Genomic DNA, 20,125 nt, shown 5'->3' on the forward strand with positions numbered 1-20,125 from the left:
CCGCCGCGTGCTGACTTCCGCTTCCGGGTGGCGCTGCCCTGTCGCTTGCTATTGAAGCTCAGCGGTCGTCATGGAGTTGTTGGGCGAGTACGTCGGGCTGGATGGGCAGCAGCGGGTGCTGCGGGTGCCCTGTGAGGCGCCGGGAGACGCCGACCCTTTCCAGGGCCTGTTGTCTGGTGTGGCCCAGATGAGGGAGCTTGTGACCGAGCTCTTCGGCCCCCTGGTACAGCAGGAAACGCAAGACCGGGAGGCGGCGGCTCCAGAAGAGGCCATGGACGGTGAGCCCTGAGAATGTGCTGGAGCGACAGGAGGGCGGGGCAGGGGAGCCCGGGTAGAGTGGCCAACTTGGAGAAAGCCTCGGGGGAAGAAGAATCCAACTAAAAATTGTTGGCACTTACTGTCGTATTATCTGGGCTGCTTCTACTTAAGCGTTTTCACGACTCTCTTTGCATTTATATCACAAAACACGTGCTGAATGCCTAGTACTCTGTGCGAGGCACTGGGCTGTGCTCTTGAGAAAGAATGAGGTGAATGCCATTCAGTTCCTGGCCTTGTGGAACTCTCAGGCTGGTGGGGGTTAGACAGGCAAACACTTATTACAGACTGGAAGTATGACCCCAGGGCCCTCTGTAACTATTGCAAACTCAGGACCCAGGAAGGCTTCAGAGAGGGGGTGTGACTTTTGAGCTGGGAGTTGAAGGATGAAAATGAGTATTACCAGGGTTGAAATTACAAACATGTTAGGAAGACTGCCATCTGTCGCAGAATAGGTTCTGAAGATTTCAGTTTAAGGAGTTCTGATTCCCAGGGACTCCTTTCCCATATTCCATTTTAGAAGGTACAGTTTGAAAGGAGAAATATGAAATTCAAGTGAATACAAAAAAAGGTAGGTACATTTTCTGCCCTGAGCTGAAGAACCTAAGAATTAAATATTGGAGTCAGGACTTAACGCCTCTAAAGAGGGGCTTAAACTGTACTTTTATTTATTTATTTTTTCATCTTGTTTACATCTTGATAGTTCCAGATAATGTGAACCCAGACCATTACACTGAGTTCAGACAATAGATTGGTGCCATGAATATGTTAATTGGGTGTTGCCACATATGTTGAAAGTGAAGTCCTGTTTCTTGGCTCCAGAAGTACTTCTCTAATTTGTTGAAAGTGTTATCATTGGAATAAGGATGAGTATAGCTAGAGCCCTTTCTTAAAATATCATTACTTATTGGAAAAATAACTGCCACCTATTCTGTTAATGGCAGGTCAGTAATATCTTTGTATTGGAGGACATGTTTTTGTATGTTAAATGAAGACCCGGTCCATAAAGCTTAGGTTTGAATTTCCTTTGTTAAAAGCAATAGAGATTGAAATGGTATATTTTGTGTTATAGGAATTCTATCTCAACAAATGTACAAAATTTAAAGATTATAACAATTACTAAAGAAAAATGATAGAACTCTAAAAAGTACTAAGTATTGAAATTGGATTACAAATAATCGAGTTATCAAATATGCAAAGGATTTGAATAGACATTTCTCCAAATGAGATATACAGATGGTCAGTAAGCTCATGAAAAGATGTTCAGCATCGTTGGCCATCAGAAAAATGCTAATGAAAACCACAATGAAATACTACTTCATGCTCACTAGGATGACTATAATCAGAAAGAACAATAACAAATGTTGGCCAGGATGTGAAGAAATTGGAGCCCTCATACATTGCTGGTGGAAATATGAAATGCTATACCTTCTTTGGAAAATGGTTCGGCAGTTCCTTAAAAAGTTAAACATAAAGTTATCATATGACCCAGGAATTCCACTTCTAGGAACTCCTCATTCCACTCCTAGTTCTCCGAAGAGAACTGGAAACATGTTCACGTAAAAACTTATCCATGAATGTTCATAGCAGCACTATTTTATAATAAGTAAAAAGTGGAAACAGCACAGAAGTCCATCACCTGATGAGTGGATAAACAAAACGTGGTGTATTCATCAATGGAATATTATTCAACAATAAAAAGGAATGAAGTACCAATAAACACTACAACGTGAATGAACCTTAAAAACATGTTGAGTGAAGGAAGGCAGACAAAAAGGCCACATATTTTATGATTCCATTTGTATGAAATGTCCAGAATAGACAAATCTATGGAGATAGAAAATGGATTAGAGGTTGCCAAGGGCTAAGGGGAATGGAAAGTGATTGTTAATGGGTGTGGGATTTCTTTCTGGGATGATGAAAATGTTCTAGAATTAAATAGTGGTGACAGTTGCTCAACCTAGGGAATATACTACAAATCAATAAATTGTACACCTTAAAATTTTAAATCTTTCTTATTTATCACTTTTTTTGGAGATACAATTCATATACCTTAGAGTGAATTTTATGGTCTATGAATTATATCTCAAAAAAAAAGTGATAAATAAGAAAGATCTTAAGCACCAAAATTCTTGAAATCTTTTTAACCATTCATACCTTGAATCTGTTGTATGCATGATTTTATTAATTCTTAAAAGTGAAATGATCTCATTATCAACCATTTTAGCAATCTTTTTCTTTGAACCACTGAACATATTGTCATACAACAAATATTTATTTTAAAAGGTGATGATGAAGATGATGCAGAAGATGATAATAACACTGATATCAGAACTAACTCAGATGGACCATCTGCAAAACGGCCCAAACCTCCATCTTAACAGTAGCTTTTATGAAATTTTAAAGACTGCTACTATACGAGAATTATCACGCACTGACATTTAGGAAAGACTAGTGCTCTAATCTGGAAAAGCATTTGTTTTCTTCCCCAGGACAACTTTGTCAAAGAAAAAAATGTTTCTTCTGTTTCCAGCAAGAAAGATATAATAAATGTTTAGAAATGAATCTGTTTTCTTGAGTGAGAAATAAATTTCAGACCATGGAAATAGAATAGAACATTTTATGATGTATAAAATCCTCTAAGTAGGCAACTGAATTTTTTATTGCTTTCTACTTTTTAAATAACCATTGAATTAAATTGTGTGATGTCTACATCTTTTGGCTTCTGCTTGTTATAAAAAAATACATGTCAGTTCTTGGACAGTAACATTGCAAAGAACCATGCGACATGAGCAAGTGGTGAAAATTGGATATTAAATTTAAGAATGGCAGTTCTGTGTAAGAAGAAGGAAAACGGGAAGAGAAATACTGAAGGAGGGAGATGAGCCCTTGAGAGAGATCCAAGGAAACCTGGAGTCCACACCCACACCCAATATACAGACCCCCAAGATAATACCACTTAACAAGTATATATTTAACCTGTACTTTAAGAGAACAAAGTTAGATGTGCTTTTATGCTGTAACATGTTATGTATATAAACACAAATGTAAGTCTTTAAGTAAGCAATCTATGTTGACTATAACTTAAGGCATTTCTTCTCATCCTGTACCCTTGCTTTGATTTTGCTTACTGAAGTACTATTGAATCCTTTAAAATACATATATATTCCTAACATGTGTGTGTGTGTTCCTTTCTGCTTGTCAGTGGGACCAAGGCGTTTTTTTATTTACTGTGCATGTTTCCTGATTCATTTGCATAGCAAAAATACAAAGAAATCAAGTAGCGTGCATCTAAGGAAATACAAATAGTTATAGAATTTTAGAGTTCTGTATGACTTTACAGATTATACGATTTATTTCTGAGATGAATTGAATCTTGGAATAGGTGTTTGCCCTGACTTTGAGCTAACAATTGGTAGAGCCGGGTTGTACACATAGCCTTAAAAAGATTACTGTAGTGCTTTCCCAGTTACACATTCTGAAATCTATAGCTTACAAAGTACATGCTATTAAGGAAACTGAGTTCAGATACCTTTTCATATCTTTAAAGTATTGTTTTACTTGAAATATCAGCCTTCCACTTAAGTGCATTTATGTAATCAAAGCAATACCAAATAGGAAAAAAAATATCAACTAGAAAATGTTTTATAAATAGTCAGAAATTTCCTTGTTTAGTTTGTGATAGTGTCTCTAACATTGGCACTTCGACTCAGTTATTGACTTATAATAATCTTTGTCTTCATACAATCCTTTAAAAACACTTAACAGCATAGTTAAAATAGTTCATATATTTTTTTAATTTTTTCTTTTTAAAAATTTATTATTTTGGGGTGCCTGGGTGGCTCAGTCAGTTAAGTGTCTGCCTTTGGCTCAGGTCAAGATCCCAGGGTCCTGGGGTCGAACCCCACATAGGGCTCCCTGCTCAGTGGGGAGCCTGCTTCTCCCTCTCCCTCTGCCTGCCACTCTCCCTGCTTGTGCTCTCCCTCTTTCTCTCTGTCAAATAAATAAAATCTTTAAAAAAGATAAAGTTTATTATTTTTTTTAGTAACCACCACACACAGCGTGGGGCTCAGACTCATGACCCTGAGATCAATAGTCACATGATCTTCTAAGTCATCCAGGTGCCCCTAAAATAGTTCGTATTTTTAAAGTAATAGCTGAACTTTGCTCCTGAATATTTTGTTTCCTTCTTTGTTTAGTAAATATATTTATAAAGAAGAAATTGCAAGATATTTGCTCTTGCGGTCCAGTGTTTTGAGGTCTGGGTTATAGGTTTGATTGATCTTTTCCTTAATTTTAATACTGATTCTAATACTGTCTTCTCCTTAAGTGAGCTACATGTGTAACATGAAAGATCACTGTGAAGGACCAGTATAGAAGAAATGCCTAGTTTTCCAGTCTGCTGCCTTCTAAGGGTACAGACATAAGCCACAGGCAAGCAGGACAGTTAATCTCTGAATTTCTTTTGAATTTACTTTTGTACAGGAAAATCAGCCTCACAATACTAGCTGAAAATAAGCTTGACACCAGACTTAGATAAATAATCTTTTAATATGTGAGACATGGAGTGTAAAATGTGAAATATATGGACATATGCAACATAATGGTTTTTCTAAAAGTGCTTTGTGTTATGTTAAGAAATAATTCATATTTTTTTAAAGATTTATTTATTCTAGAGAGAGAGAGAGCACACGAGTGGGTGGGGGAGAGGGAGATAGAATCTGAAGCAGACTCTGTGCCAAGCAGTGGGGGTGGGGGGGGCACGACTCCGGGCCCAATCCCAGGACCCTGAGATCAGGACCTGAGCCCAAACCAAGAGTTGGTCACTTAACCAACTGAGCCACCCAGATGCCTCAAGAAATACGTGTTGTTGTTTTTTTTAAAGATTTTATTTATTTATTTATTTGACAGAGAAAGAGAGCACAAGCAGGTGGAGCAGAGGCAGAGGGAGAGGAAAAAGCAGACTACCCGCCAAGCAGAGAGCCAGACGTGGGGCTCAATCCCAGGACCTTGGGATCATGACCTGAGCCGAAGGCAAATGCTCAACCCACTGAGCCACCAGGCACCTGAAGAAATATTTCTTTAATAGAGTTCCGTGGAACCTATTAAGATAGATTGCTGTTGTTTGTAAGTTAGAAAGTTTGAAGATTTTTTTAAAAATCACTTGGGAAGAAGAGTGCCTGGCTGGCTTCGGTTGGTAGAGCATGCAACTCTTGATCTCGAGTCATGAGTTCAAGCCCCATGTTAGGCATAGAGCTTACTTTAAAAAAAAAATCACTTGGGGGGGCGCCTGGGTGGCACAGCGGTTAAGCGTCTGCCTTCGGCTCAGGGCGTGATCCCGGCGTTATGGGATCGAGCCCCACATCAGGCTCCTCCGCTATGAGCCTGCTTCTTCCTCTCCCACTCCCCCTGCTTGTGTTCCCTCTCTCGCTGGCTGTCTCTATCTCTGTCGAATAAATAAATAAAATCTTTAAAAAAAAAAAAATCACTTGGGAAGGGGTACTGGGTGGCTCAGTGGGTTAAGCCTCCAACTCTTGATTTCAGCTCAGGTCATGCTGTCAGGGTTGTGAGACTGACCCCACATAGGTCTCTGCGCTGGGCATGGAGCCTGCTTAGGATTCTCTCGCTCCCTCTTCCTCTGCCCCTCCCCCTGCCCGTCCTCTCTCTACCCCCTCCCCAAAATAAATAAAAAAATTTAAAAAATCACTTGGGAAGAAAATTTACTTTGAATATGGGAAGAAATGGGAAAATAATATAGGAAGAGATCAGCTTTGTCCCATTTAGGAGTAGTGTTCATACTTAGAGGATTTATGCTTCTGCAACTAGTTGCCTTTCAGATCCTCAGCCAAGTGACCCCATTTGCCTGTCTAGTTCTTCCCATCCTTTAGGTTTCAACTTAAACATTTCCTCCAGACTTTCCTGGCTTCCTAGACAATATAAGGGCCTCAAGCTGTGTGTTTCTGTGGCATCTAGCCCCCTATAGTTCCCCCCCCCCATATGAAATGTACTTTGTTAGAATTATTCCTTCAGCTACTCAGAATTTTTAAAGATTTTTTTAAAAAATCCAATTGATAGTAAAGTGTGTGTGTGTGTGTGTGTGTGTGTGTGTGTGTGTGTGTGTGTTGAGAAGGCTGTACTTTCAAAGGAAATAAAGTTTAGGCTTCCTTCCAAATGAGAAAATCTGTTGGAGATATTTGTGGCCCTCAATTTATTGTATTAGTACTTTTAGTACTAGTTCCTATTTAGCCTATTAAAGATATGTCTGTTTCTCAGTGGAATTGTTCAATCTGAACAAATGTAGAGTATCTTTTCTTACATATATGCAATAGTATTCATATATAAGACATCCTGAAAACCTAGGCTTTTTAACTCAATTGTCAATCCCTATGTTGTGATAAAACGTTTGCAAGAAATTCCTGTTTGAACTTATTGTGGGGTAGTTGAGCATTGCAAAATTCAAAACTGTATTGCCATAAATGTAGCAGGAGACAGTTACAAGTAAAATTTACATGTTTGAGGAAACTGATCACAGTCATTTTGTGATAATTATTTCCTGGCTATTTCATGTAAAATCCTCATCAAGAGACACTTGGATGGCTCAGTTAGCTAAGCATCTGACTCGAGCTCAGCTCAGGTCTTGATCTGAGGGTCATGAGTTCAAGCCTGGCACTGGGCTCTCTGCTGTGTGTGGAGCCTGCTTTAAAAAAAAAATCCTCATTGAAACTGGAGAATATTTGTAAAATAACAGTTTCAGTTTTAACAAATGAGAAGCAAATTGGCTAGTTTTTGTGAGAGTTTAAATCTCTCACTATTTAGAACATAATACATTTCAGGTAGAATCAAGATTTTTTAAAAAGATTTTATTTATGTATTTATTTATTTAAAAGAGAGAGAGCAGAAGGGGGAGGGGCAGAGGAAGAAGCAGACTCCCTACTGAGGGGGGAACCTGATGCGGGGCTCGATCCCAGGACCCTGGGGTCATGACCTGAGCTGAAGGCAGATGCTTAACAGACCGAGCCACCCAGCAGCCCCTAGAATCAAGATTTTTAATGTAAAAAACAAAACCACAGAAGTATTAAAAGAAAATGTAGTAGTTTTTATAGTTTCAGAGTGAGGAAGTTTTCCTAAGCAAGATTTTTTTTTAAATCCAGAAACCATAATAGAAGAGATTAGTAAATGTGATTATGTCATAATAAAACATTTGGAACATTCTATGAATAAGGTTAAAAGACAAAGACGGGGGTGCCTGGGTGGCTCAGTCGGTTGGGCATCTGCTTTCAGCTCGGGTTGTGGTCTTGGGGTCCCAGAATCGAGTCCCGCGTTGGGCTTCCTGCTCGCTGGAGAGCCTGCTTCTCCCTCTCTCTCTGCCTGCCACTCTGCCTACTTGTGCTCTCTCTCTGTCAAATAAATAAATAAAATCTTTAATTAAAAAAAAGAGGGAAAAGGTATTTTGTATTTTCAGCACAAATGACTAAGAACTATTGCCTCTTATAGATTTCATGTGTACTGTTCAGAGAGACCATAGACATGGGCAAAGGAAGGGAATAGCAAGATCACAAGAAAAGAAATACACATGGCTTTTAAATGAAAAAAATGTGCTACTTCAAAGAAATTAAAATTAAAGCCACAGTGTGATACCATTTTTTACTTTTCAGACTGAAAGATCAAAAGTTTTGATGCAATATTGAACTGGAAAGGATGTGAGGGGTATACAGTACTGATGGTGTGTGAGTGATTTGGTATAAGCCCTTTGAAAGCCAAGCTGACACTTCAGTCAAAATGTTAGATGTACTGTTCTTTGACCAAGCAATTTCATTTATGGAAATTTATCCGGTGATAACAGCACACTTGTGCACAGATCTGTTTACAACACATTCATTGTAGCATTATTCTTAGTAATAAGACTGTAAAGAACCTAAATGTCCATTTGCAGAGCCTAGTTAATTAAATAAAAATAGAACCTAAATGTCCGTTCTCAAGACCCTAGTTCATTAAATAAAGATACAATATTAATACAATTATTTTGCACAGCCATTTAAAAAGACCAAAATGCAGCTCTGTGTGTTAAAGACCAATCTCTAGGGGGCGCCTGGGTGGCTCAGTCGTTAGCGTCTGCCATCGGCTCAGGGCGTGATCCCAGCATTCTGGGATCCAGCCCCATATCAGGCTCCTCCGCTATGAGCCTGCTTCTTCCTCTCCCACTCCCCGTGCTTGTGTTCCCTCTCTCGCTGTCTCTCTCTCTCTCTCTGTCAAATAAATAAATAAAATCTTTAAAAAAAAAAAAAAGACCAATCTCTAGGATATAATGTTAAATGAAAACAAGATACAGAACAGTGTGTAGAATGCTGCTGTTGGAGAATATTGGCTAGATACACATGTGGTATCTAAAAGGATAGCCAGAATGCTGCTGAGCAGAGGGAGTTGGGTTGGGAATAAGAGATTTTTCATTGTACACTCTTGTTCTCTTTGCATTTTTAAAAAACATATTCAGTATTTTTCTACACAAATGCAGTAAAAGTTACTATCCCTCAAAAGTTATTGAAACTGTCTTTTTTTTTTTTTTTAAGTAAGCTCTATAGCCAACATGGGGCTTAAACTCATGACCCGAAGATCAGGAGTCATATGCTGTACTGCCTGAGCCAGGCAGGCGCCTCAGTTTTTAATTTTTAAAAAGTTATGCTTTAATTTAATAAGGGCAGACCAGCCATATTAACAGTTTAAAACATTTGTCATGTAAGTAATTCAGGGCAAAAATTAATCTAGACTTAAAAACCAAAACAAAGGGCGCCCGCGTGGCTCAGTCAGTTAAGTATCTGACTCTTGATTCTGGCTCAGGTCATGATCTCAGGGTCATGAGATTGAGCCCCAAGTCGGGCTCTGGGCTGGGCATGGAGCCTATTTGAGATTCTCTCTTCCTCTCCCTCTCTAAAAAACAAAAACAAAAAACAACAATAAATCAGGGCGCTTGGGTGGCGCAGTCAGTTGAACAGCTGACTCAATGATTTCGGATCAGGTCATGGGATGAGCCCTGCCCAGGGCTTCACACTCAGTGCAGAGTCTGCTTGAGACACTCCCTCTCCCTCGGCCCCTCCCCCCACTCGTGCACTCATGCTCGCTTGCTCTCAAATAAATAAATAAATAAATACTTTTAAAAAAATCCACATTTCCCACTTGACTACTTTGTCGGAAAAGTGAGCAGAGCTAACGTGAGGTAGGACGCTGTTAAAAAAAAAAAAAAAGGGAGGAGGTGTTTCTAAAACTGATGTGCCTAGCTTTAACCTTGAAAAAGATGCCCTCTAGCCAGTACATTATTCTCGAAGTATGAAATGAATTTCAGTGTGGCCGTAACTATTCCAGTTCTCAGGTGACCTTTGAGATCAGAACTGCTCTATTTAAAGACATGGCCCAGGGAACAGTGAATGCTAGAATGTAAGCTTCTATTTAAATCTTTTAAAAAGTAGCAGCTCACATTGGGGCAGCAACAAGGCCATTGGGGTATGGTTTTAAATAGAAATTTCCTCCAATGCAAAAAGAAAAACAGAAATTTACTCCAGTGCCAAAAATTCTGCTGGAGATAGAACTAAATTCTAAAAACACATTACCACCTTAAATGAGCGATTTACAGGGCCAAGGTATTGCCTTCAACTCCCGAACACTGCTGTTGTGTGCTGTAGCTGTAAGAGGCTGCCGTGACACTTGATGCATATGTTAGGTGGCTTAGGAAACTTATCTTCATGATTGTAACTTGAGAATTGCTTAAGGCTCTAATCACCCCTTAAAACCTTGTTTGTGAGTGTGGTTTATGGGTTGTTGTTGGTTTTTTTTTTCCTGCATGAATAAGGTAGATCCCAAGACAACCAACATCACAACCGTTGGCAAAAATAAATGGACTCATTTTAAATTTTGGCCTCAGAAAGACTATATCACTATGTGCTGAAACTCGAGAAAGCTTAACCACTCAACTTACCTCGAACATGTGACAGATTAGACTTTGCACTTAGTAGAAAATGTTAACTTTAACCTTTATTTTCTCTGGAGAGCAAACCAGATTGTTTTGCAGTCTAATGAAAGAGGTATTCAGTGGCAATAAAAATCACCCATGCAATAAGTGATTATGAGCACCTACTGTGTGCCAGGCACTGTTCTAGGCACAGGGTATACAACAGTGAACAGACAAAATCCCTGCCCTCATGGAGTTTAGATTCTGACAAAATGTGTAATGTGTCATGTGATGGTAAGTGCTGTGGAGGAAAACAGGGAAGGAGGATGCTTCATTTTAAATAGGCTGGTCAGAGGCAGCCTCACAAAGCTGACAATTGAGCAAAGGTCTGAAGACGGTGATAGAGCAGGCCAGGGTTGAGCATCCAGACAGAAGGTACACTGAGTGCATAAGCCCCGAAACAGGTTTTTCTGGCATATTCTAGAATCAGCAGGAAGATAGTGTGGCTAGCGTGGAATGAGGGGTGGAGAGAATAGTAGAAAATGAAGAAAATAGTCAAGGGCCACTTACTTAGGACTTCGTAAGCCATGTTAAGAACTTTGAGTGTTATTCTCAGTAGGGAAGCTATAGGAGGGTTTTTGAGAGAAGTAACATTTTAAAAGAATCTCTTGCCACTTGTTTGATAGATTTACAGGGGCCTCGAGCAGATTTTAGTGGGTAGAGAGATGAGGAGCTTGGTTTTGGACAGGTTAAATCTCAGATGCCTGGTAAGACATCTTAGTAAATACCAAATAGGCAGTTGAATATCCAAGTCTGGAGCTTAGGAGATAGGCAAGGTAGTAATATAAATTTGGGCACTTTAAGCCATGAACCAGGATAGGATGACCAAGGGGAGTAAGTATAAAAATGAGAACTGGGGGATGTCAACATTCAGAAACTGGGCAGAGCCCCAGGGAGGAACCAGCAAAGGAGACAGGAGAAGTTGGTGAGGAAGAAGGCAAACCAGGGAAGTGTCTAGAACAGGGGTAAAATCTGGTAGCTACGAGCTACATATGGCTATTTGAACTAATTAAAATTTAAAATTCAGTTCCTCAGTCACACTAGCCACATCTCAAGGGCTCATTTCATGTGGCTAGTGGCTACTGATTTGGACAGTACGGATAGATATAAAACCTTTCCATCATCACTAAAGATCTGGGCAGTACTGATCCAGAAACCAACTGAAGAAAGTATCACAATGATAAGGAGTGTGTCAGAAACTGCAACGAGTAATTTAAGGGCTGAGACTTAACTATTGGGTTTAGTTATGTCTAAGTGACTTCTTGACAAGAGAGTAGTTTTGGTAGAGTGGGAGGCAAAACCCTGAAGTGTGTTCAGGATAATCTAGAAGAGAGGAACTGGAACCAGAAAATATACCTTGTTCCAGACCTTGGGCTCCAGCAGGCAGCTGCCTACAGTCTACTCTATGGTCACGTCGATGCTGACACTGCCCCTGGAGTGAAGGGCCTGATCGGCCCAGCGCGCGGCTCCCGGTGCTTCTTGCCCAGATCATTCCAAGCTGCCATGGGAACAGCTCAGGACCATGGATATCACCACTGGACTCACCTCCTGCTTTGTTTTCTCCTGCCATGGGGCTGGGTCTTGCCACATTTGGAGAGCTACAGGAAGCAGGAGTGAAGGGGACTGTCCTCTCCTGTACCTTGTGACCCGACCATGCTGTCTGTCCTGATCATGTCTGCTGGATTCCTAGCTGGCTTCCGTTGGATCATGGACTGCAGTTACAGTGACCTCTTCTACAATCATGACTTCTTGATTTCTCCATGGTGATATCCTGTGACACCATGTATCAGTGTATAAGGCCCTGCTCTGTGCAGCCACCACTTGTAACAAGAAAGTCTATTTAAGCCTTGAAAAAAAATTAAGAAAATATAGACACCTCTTTCAAGATTTGCAATTCAAATAGCTGGGGTGAACTTGCTGCAAGATAATTTGTTGAAGCTGTTCCAAAGACACACATGACTAAGATGACAGTTGAGACTTTATGGTGCATAAAAACCTATGGTCCAGTGATTCTCGACCAATGATTCCAATGCAATCATGTGAAGAGCTCTAAAAACAATTGCCTTTTCTCCTCTCGCAGAGATTGATAAAACTGGGAAGGGTCCTTGGCATTGCTCATGTGAGGAGTTTTGCTTTGGTTTTTTTTTATTTCTTTGGATGATTCTAATATGCAGCTCTAATTCAAGACCTGTTCACTGTCTTGGACCAAAACAAAAATACTAATGCAGGATTCCCAATCATGGTCCAGAGTTCTCTGGAACTTTATAAACATGTTAGAGAATTTATAAAGTGATAGCACACACTTGATGCAAAAATGAGTCATGCAGTATTGTGGTAAAGCTTTCGAACAGTGTTTTGGAGATTGAGATTGTTCATCAAGAAGGAAATCAGCACTAGATAATCTTAATAAAAACTGTAACAGTAACCCATGGTGAACAGACATACCAGTTTGATTATTTTTGAGTGCAGTTACTGCCATAGAAGTGTTTTATCTGATGACTGACCTCCTGAGAGAAAAGCTTTTTTTATTAATTATAAAAGCTTTGAAATATAATCAAATTCTAAACTTAAGAAATCACATATTCTACTTTAAAACTGGTGGCATCTAGGGGCGTGTGGGTGGCTCAGTTAGGCGTCTGACTCTTGATTTCAGCTCAGGTCATGATCTCAGGGTTGTGAGATTGGGCCCCATGTCGGGCTGAGTGTGAAGTCCACTTGAGATTCTCTCTCTCCCTCTCCCCTGCCCCCCCTTTTAAAAAATAAAAATAAAACTGGTAGCATTTTTAAAACTAGAAAAGTTACATGGTGACTAAAGCTCCATGAATTAGATGTTTCTCCAATTTATCTAGTCTCCTGGCACTTTCAAAAAAATAAAATATCTGGCATATTTCCATGAAAAACACAAGTTTTACTTCATTTCAGATTTGGCTGCAAATAAGGTGAATTATTAGGCAACTGTGGGAAAAATTTTTTAAAAAGCAACTAGGGGATATTAACTCTTTTTCTCATTTCTGGAAGCAGATATTATTGACTAGTTATGAAAATATTAGGATGCTTGTCTTTTCCCTAAAATCCCTGAAACACTTCCTATATGTGCCATTTATCTAATCCTGTACTCACTGCTTATTATACAGTGATGTGAATGTGAAGTAACTAACTTGATATAATACACGGGTTTCCTCTCCATCAGTTTAACCTCCCCCTCAATCTAACAGAGCTAGATTAATTTCACCTTTCCCTCTGCTCTACAGAGAGTGCTTTGAACTATTAAATAGCCATAAACAAAATAGGAATAATTCACAACTTGGGTAATTAATTCCTAAATAATCAAAAATAGTAACCCTGCAATCTAAAATTTAGTAATTACATTTGGAAGTACTACATTACTCACACTCTAATATTTCTACTACCAAGCCAATCTGGTTTTGAAAGAGAAGGACCGAACACTTACTTACCAAATCCCCAAATACTAGAATTTGAAGTATAAAAGGTAAAGTCTACTTCAATAGAAAGGAATGACTTTATAAGACAAGTGATAAACTCCCAAACCTTGCATTATATCGAGCATTTATAAAATGAAAAAAATTGAAATAATTTTCTTAAATCATTTTCAACTACCACTGCCTTAAGACTAATCCAATCAAATAAGAAACTGCTCAATGATTTTTCTCAAATTATCCTCTTTTCTTCTGAAAAGCAGTACAATGAGGTGATAGGGCTGGAGATCTGAAGCCAGACATCCTGAGTTCAAATCCTGACTTTTCCATGTCCTTGCTTTGTGAGCACGGGCAAGTTATTAATTCCTGTGCTTCCTCTCCTGTAAAATGGCGCTAGTACCAGCACATACCTGCCTCATAGGCCTGTTGTGAAGAAACACGGAAATCACTCAGAAAACAGTGCCCGCAGTGTGCACACTACTAGTTAAGTACTCAAAAGACACCAAGTGATTTGGTTATCAGACCTTCACAGAAATGGGTATTTCAAACTGCTGCCTACTTTGGAGACTCGGTGTATTGTAGCGAAAGCTGTATCATTTCAGTCACTAGACCTCTGGAAGAAGTAAAGGGAAGGTGAGATTGATTAACTGGAGAAGGACTCTCAGGCTGCTTTTGAGTTGCAAAGGTACTTGCTCTATCTTTCAAGTAAAGCTTGCTGTGGAACGTTCAGCCTTCCATTCTAGTCAAACACTGAACGCTGAGGTTGTTAGAACACTTTTAGGTTTTCAGTAGCTCATATGAATTGAGAAAAACCTTTCAATCATGCCAGTCCCACTCTTTGGCATGGCTGGGCGGACAACACCGTCAAACACGTCATTTGTGAGCAGGACTATAGGTCAGTGGTTAGGAACAAAGCATCAGACGCCTGGTCATACCTCTCCCTCTGCTGCTTACCAGGTGTGTGACCTTACCAGGCAAGTTACTTAACGTCTCTACCTCAGTGTCTTTATCAGTAAAATCTGGATAATTGTTTTCTTAGGGTTGTTGAGAGGATTAAATGAGATTGTTCATGTAAACCTCTTAGAACAGGGTGCAATAGAATAAGCACCCGAAAAGGTTATGATTATTATTAAAATCTGTCAGTGTAAAACATTTCCTTGGTATTAATGACACAACTGTATAAAAATACATCTTGATCCCACCCAGAAAAAAAAGGAAAAAAGTCCTAAAATCTGATATTTCCATGTTTTAGTTATTTGTATTGGTACCAGACATGAGGTAGTAAGTACAGATGCAAAGGGGGGAGTACAAAGATCACATCTTCATGCAATTCACCTGTTGCCTGAAGTCTGGACCTTAGGCCAGAAAAGAAAATCAGAAGGATGACGACTTGGTAGTATTTTAGAGGGGGTCACACATCTGACAAGGACCAGACTAAATATTTTCACTGAACGCCTCGTTTCCATCTTCTATGTGTAAGATTTCTCAACTATCAAACATTTAGTTTCTTCCCAAGTAATTTTTAAAAAAAAACTAGTAGCTTTAATAACGCTGATAATGCCAGTAGCATTACCAAAAGGAAGCACAAACTTTGCTTATCAAGACAGCCATCACCTCAGTAATTTTATACCAATTTCTCACAAACTGATAGCAAGCAGGCATAAATAGTTGGCTTAATTACAACAGGTTGAACCGGTGCTTTAGTGCGAAGAATTTTAAAGCAAGCCAAGTAATTGTATAAAATTTAAATTTTATGACCATGTTTGGACCTTTTTACATTAAGCACAATGGAAATGTTCATATTCATTTTTTCCCCAAAGGAAAAATTTCTGAATCATCACTATGCTGCACAGTAGAATAAAAATAGGAGTTCAGGTACTTATTCAAGTTTCTAAAGAATGCAAATAACAAGACATGATTTTACTTCCAAAATCTGAAGTTATCAACATGATTTTGTAGTACTGTATCTCAGGCTTCACTTAAAAATTCATTATTATTCAGATAAAGACAGCCCCCTAGTCACACTTTTTAGAAAGCCTCTGCCCCACCACAACTTCCTGAGATCTGTGAAGAAACTGCAGTCTTGTGATCAGGCTCCGTATAGTACTGGCAGTTTTGTAATTGTAAGGAAAAAATGGTGACTGACTTTACGTGTCAATCAGTTGTAGTCTGCTGATCTGATTAGAAGCCTTGACAAATGCCTGGTGGCGATTGCAAATAACTGCCAAGCATATGGGGATAATACAGTAGCCCACTGTTTTGGGGTCAGCTCTTGTACAAGAATAAAGGAACAAAAACATCTGTAAATAAGGTATCAGAAAAATAATTGTCCAAAACCAAAAAGGCAGGGAGAGTAACCGAGCTTTCAAGGAGTGTGTCCATGTGGTTCCTTCAAGGGGCTCTTCCGGGTGCTGCTGAATGTGTTCCAAGGCCAGCCTGTTGTAAGTCTCATTGATTTCAAAAACATAGTAAAATGCTCCTGCACTTGCTAACAGATACAATCCCACTCCAATCCATCCCATCCTCTGACGGAAGTTCATCATTCTCCATGCTCTGTGCCTTCAAATTAAAAAAAAAAAAAAAAAAGTTAGGGTCTAGTAATGCTGTCACGGCAACGATTCCCCATTAATGCATTTAAGGTTTGAAATAACTAAATTTACATTTACTAAGAAATGTAAACAACTCACAGCTTGTTTTATGTAATAGTTATGAGAAAGTAAAGTTTCAGAATATATTGACAGTGCTTTTTATGTGAATCCCACAGAATAAATAAATCACTATATATTCGGCTTAAATAGGTCCAGCACACCTTCCCTTGAGAAACTGGAATTAAACTGGTTTCCTAAGGAACACTTCACCTTTCTAGTTCAAATAGTTTTTGACTTAACCGTACTATTTTGGACGTGAACACTCGATTCTACAAGTCAAACCAATGTCGGAGCCCCCACGTTAAGACAGTAACTCTTAAACACTTACAATGGTCCCGAAAATCTTCCTGTTCCCACGGCAAGCGTTAAAGAGTCACTCAGTTCTGAATACTCGGGTGGTTTTGGCATTTCAGAGAAAGCCACCATAAGAGAAATCCCCGGGGTCACCGGCTGGGAGAAATGGGAGCGCGGCCAGCCTGGAGCACAAGCTAATTGTGATTAAGCACAGCGTGACTGCGGCCAGTCACGCGGCGGCCCGGCCCCTGTCGCTGCGGCCGGAGCCCCAGCCGGTGTCACCCGGCCGGGCCGGGAGGCTCCCCAGCCCCCGGGCCTCCCCAGCAGCCGGCCCCGCCCCCCGCCGGGGTGCAGCGCCGGCGGCCGCGACCAGGGCTGCGCGGGCGGCTCCGGGCCCGGGCCTCTCCGCCTCGCAGCGCCGGGAGCCCACTGCCGGGCAGCGACCACCGGCCGAGCTTGCAGAGACGGGCAGCTCCCCGATCTCACCTTCCTGTCCCGTTTGGCCCGCCCGCCCGCCGTCCCGGATGCTGCCACAATCGGGACTTCCGGCTCGGGCCGGAAGCGCGCGCGCTCCGCCCCGTCGTGACGCCAGGCCGCCTCCTGGCGCGTGCCCGGCACCGCTCCGGCTGGGCCCGGGGCGGCGGCTGCGACCGCGCGCGGCCGGGCGCGTCCCTTCACGTGGGCGGCCGTCCGGGCATCTTTGGCGATCCTCGGCCCGGCTCCCGGTGCCTCGCCGCGGACCTCAGCGCCGCGACGGCGCGAGTCGCCCTCCCCTGGTGGCGCGGAGTGCGTGAGAGGCCGGCCTCCCGCTGCGCCGGCGAGGGACGCGGGCGCGGACAACCGGATAGCGGCGAGGGGCGCGCGAGCCGCGGAGAGGGTGAGACGGCCGCTTGTCGCAATGGGGCCGGCCGGGAGGTCGCCCGCCGGTGCGGGGCCGCGGGGCCTCTGGGGGCCGGGGTCACTGACACCTGCCGCTAACCCTACTGCTTTGTCCTCGCAGCCTCCGGTCGGGACGTTGACGACACTCACCCGGGGTGCCGTGGAGAAGCGCCGTGCGTTGCGGTGGCATCAGTGCCCCCGGCCAGATTAGAATTTAAATCTGTTGTTTGGGGCACCATGACGCTGAGGCTCTTAGAAGACTGGTGCACGGGGATGGATGTGAACCCTCGGAACGCGCTGTTGGTTGCCGGCATCCCCCCCCCCCCCCCCCCCGCCCTGTGGCAGAAATCGAGGAGGCTCTGCGGGCTGGTTGGGCGCCCTTGGGCCAGTACAGACTGCTCGGGAGGATGTTCCGGCGGAACAAGAACAGGAATGTAGCCTTAGTAGGGCTGACTGAGGAGACTACTCATGCTGTGGCCCGTAAGGAGATACCCGGAAAAGGGGGTGTCTGGAGAGTGATCGTTAAGCCCCCAGACCTGGATAATGAACTTTTAAGCAGATTAAGTGAATTCTTAGAGGGAGAGTGCACAACGTTGGGGGAGTTGACCAGAGCTCTTGGATATGGAAACGACCCTTTTGACCTAGGCCAGGACATGATCCCCGAAATCCAGGCGCCTATGTTGGCACAGGCATTAGAGGAGGCTCTTCAGCCTGCCCTGCAGTACCTGAAATACAGAAAGCTGAACGTGTTCTCAGGCAGTGACCCTCCAGAACCAGGAGAAGAAGAATTTGAAAGTTAGCTGTTGCACACTACTCAGATGATGAAGACGTGGCAGGTGTCAGATGCAGAGAAAGAAGGCGATTGCTAGGGAGCCTTAGAGGCGCAGCATTTGATGTTATTCATGTCCTCAAGATAAACAATCCTTTCATTACAGTCGCTGAATGCCTGCAGGCTCTTGAGCAGGTATTTGGGGTTATGGATAATCCTAGGGAATTGCAGATCAAGTATCTGACCACATATCAGAAGGATGAAGAGAAATTGTCCACTTACGTGCTAAGGTTGGAGCCTTTATTACAGAAACTGGTAGAGAGAGGAGCAATTGAGAAAGATGTTGTGAATCACGCCCACCTAGACCAGATCTTGGCTGGAGCTGTCCACAGAACCCTTCGCAGGGAGCTTGCTCTGCCACAGGACGGCCCAGGCCCTGGCTTACTGCAGCTACTGGCGCTGAGAAAGGCTGAGGAGGCCGCTGAGCAGGAGGAGGGCCTTCTCCAGGCAGGATTAGCAGGGCGGTTCTCCTGAGTCTTAGGCAACCAGGAAGGGAGAGCCGGCAGCAAGCAGAGCGTGAAGGTAGGAGCACAGTCAGTATACTCCTGATAGACGTTGATCAGTCCCTTCCTTGTGCTGCCGAGGAGCTCTTTCTGTACAGTTCTCTGTGCAAATCCTTTGTCATCTCTCTGCCTATTTAATGTCTCCCAAATGTGTCCTAGACTAGGAAGGATGTAGTTCTGCACTAGTATTTATGTATTTAGATTTACTCCTGTGAATTTATCATACAAAATTGTGCAGAGTGTCTATCTGTGTGGTGCTCTGAGAGATGTCAGCTTATGTGGTAACAGGTGCAAGGGTAGCATGCCGGATGTGATGCTGTATCATGGATAGTTTTTAGGTATGTATTGCCCTACATTTATTATGAAGATACGAACAGTGGTTAAGATACTAAATTATTTTCTGTCTGAATCACAATTTTACTGATTCTGTGCAGTCAAAACGAGGCAGACTCAAATGCTGAGGTTGATAAGTTCGCAACTATCACCTCTAACCCTGGGTTTCTGATATGTGTCATCAGAACTTCCGGTTCTGAATGTCATTTTAATAGGTGTTATAAAATGGTCTATGTGAACTTACAAAATAAAGGAATGCTAATACAATGACCTTTCTAAAATCTGTTTTATTTATATCAAGATTCCAAGAGAGATTTCATTTGAACAAAGGGTTCCAAAAGCGTAAATCTGAAAAACACTGAGGTTACACAATCTTAGTCCCTTGGATATTTTCCTCTCAGTGCCCAGGGGGTAGAGAGTAGTTTTCTTTTTCTTTCTTTCTTTCTTTTTTTTTAATTAATTAATTTATTTGAGAGAGAGAAAGAGAGCAAGCATGAGCAGGGGGAGAGGGAGAGAAGAGAATCTCAAGCAGTTTCCTCTCTGAGCACAGAGCCCGATGCAGGGCTCAATCCCACAACCCCCGAGATCATGACCTGAGCCGAAACCAAGAGTCGGATGCTCAACTGACTGAGCCATCCAGATGCCCCTAGGGAGTAGTTTTCTGAGTAAGATTGCCAGAGGGACCTTTGACTGATATACGAGGGAACGAAACAAGATCGAACACAAATTAGTGCAAAGAGTAGGTCCAAATGCATCAGTGTGTTGAATTTGGAGAGGGAAAGGGGAGAAATAAAGGTTGTGTGCTTCTCCATGACAGACTGGACTAAATTAAAGTTTCCCCATGTACTTTCTCATTGAATCCTCTTAAAAATCCTGCAATATAGGGG

The 20,125-nt window shown here is 41.9% G+C and overlaps 3 protein-coding genes across 4 annotated transcripts; 2 read left to right on the top strand and 1 right to left on the bottom strand.

The window, feature by feature from the left end:
* Positions 1-12: 12 nt before the first annotated feature.
* On the top strand, positions 13-3,488 carry GON7 (GON7 subunit of KEOPS complex). The gene is made up of 2 exons (XM_026515410.4): positions 13-278; positions 2,602-3,488. The coding sequence occupies exons 1-2, from the start codon at positions 71-73 to the stop codon at positions 2,694-2,696; spliced, it is 303 nt and encodes a 100-aa protein (XP_026371195.2). The 5' UTR covers positions 13-70; the 3' UTR covers positions 2,697-3,488.
* Positions 3,489-15,482: 11,994 nt separating this feature from the next.
* Positions 15,483-17,241, bottom strand: LYSET (lysosomal enzyme trafficking factor). 2 transcript variants are annotated; one of them, XM_026515413.4, is made up of 2 exons: positions 17,181-17,241; positions 15,483-16,311 (listed from the first exon to the last, which is right to left on the bottom strand). In XM_026515413.4, the coding sequence occupies exon 2, from the start codon at positions 16,293-16,295 to the stop codon at positions 15,900-15,902; it is 396 nt and encodes a 131-aa protein (XP_026371198.1). In that variant the 5' UTR covers positions 16,296-16,311; positions 17,181-17,241; the 3' UTR covers positions 15,483-15,899. The 2 variants fall into 2 exon arrangements, with proteins under 2 accessions (XP_026371198.1, XP_026371197.1); XM_026515412.4 differs by lacking the exon at positions 17,181-17,241 and adding an exon at positions 16,729-17,174.
* Positions 17,242-17,291: 50 nt separating this feature from the next.
* On the top strand, positions 17,292-19,505 carry MOAP1 (modulator of apoptosis 1). Its single transcript, XM_026515411.4, is given in 4 exon segments — positions 17,292-17,571; positions 17,695-17,888; positions 17,891-18,422; positions 18,425-19,505. Coding segments are annotated over 3 exon segments (1,062 nt in total). The 5' UTR covers positions 17,292-17,571; positions 17,695-17,810; the 3' UTR covers positions 18,877-19,505.
* Positions 19,506-20,125: the final 620 nt, after the last annotated feature.

Source organism: Ursus arctos, unplaced genomic scaffold (genome assembly GCF_023065955.2).
Source record: "Ursus arctos isolate Adak ecotype North America unplaced genomic scaffold, UrsArc2.0 scaffold_25, whole genome shotgun sequence".
NCBI classification, from domain to species: domain Eukaryota; kingdom Metazoa; phylum Chordata; class Mammalia; order Carnivora; family Ursidae; genus Ursus; species Ursus arctos.

Excerpts from the sequence above, each read along its gene's own strand:
- GON7 (XM_026515410.4), top strand. The coding sequence starts at position 71 with ATGGAGTTGTTGGGCGAGTACGTCGGGCTGGATGGGCAGCAGCGGGTG. Across the intron at positions 279-2,601 it reads TCCAGAAGAGGCCATGGACG|GTGATGATGAAGATGATGCA; the intron begins GTGAGCCCTGAG and ends TTATTTTAAAAG.
- LYSET (XM_026515412.4), bottom strand. The coding sequence starts at position 16,826 with ATGGTGGCTTTCTCTGAAATGCCAAAACCACCCGAGTATTCAGAACTG. Across the intron at positions 16,312-16,728 it reads GGAAGATTTTCGGGACCATT|GCACAGAGCATGGAGAATGA; the intron begins GTAAGTGTTTAA and ends TTTAATTTGAAG.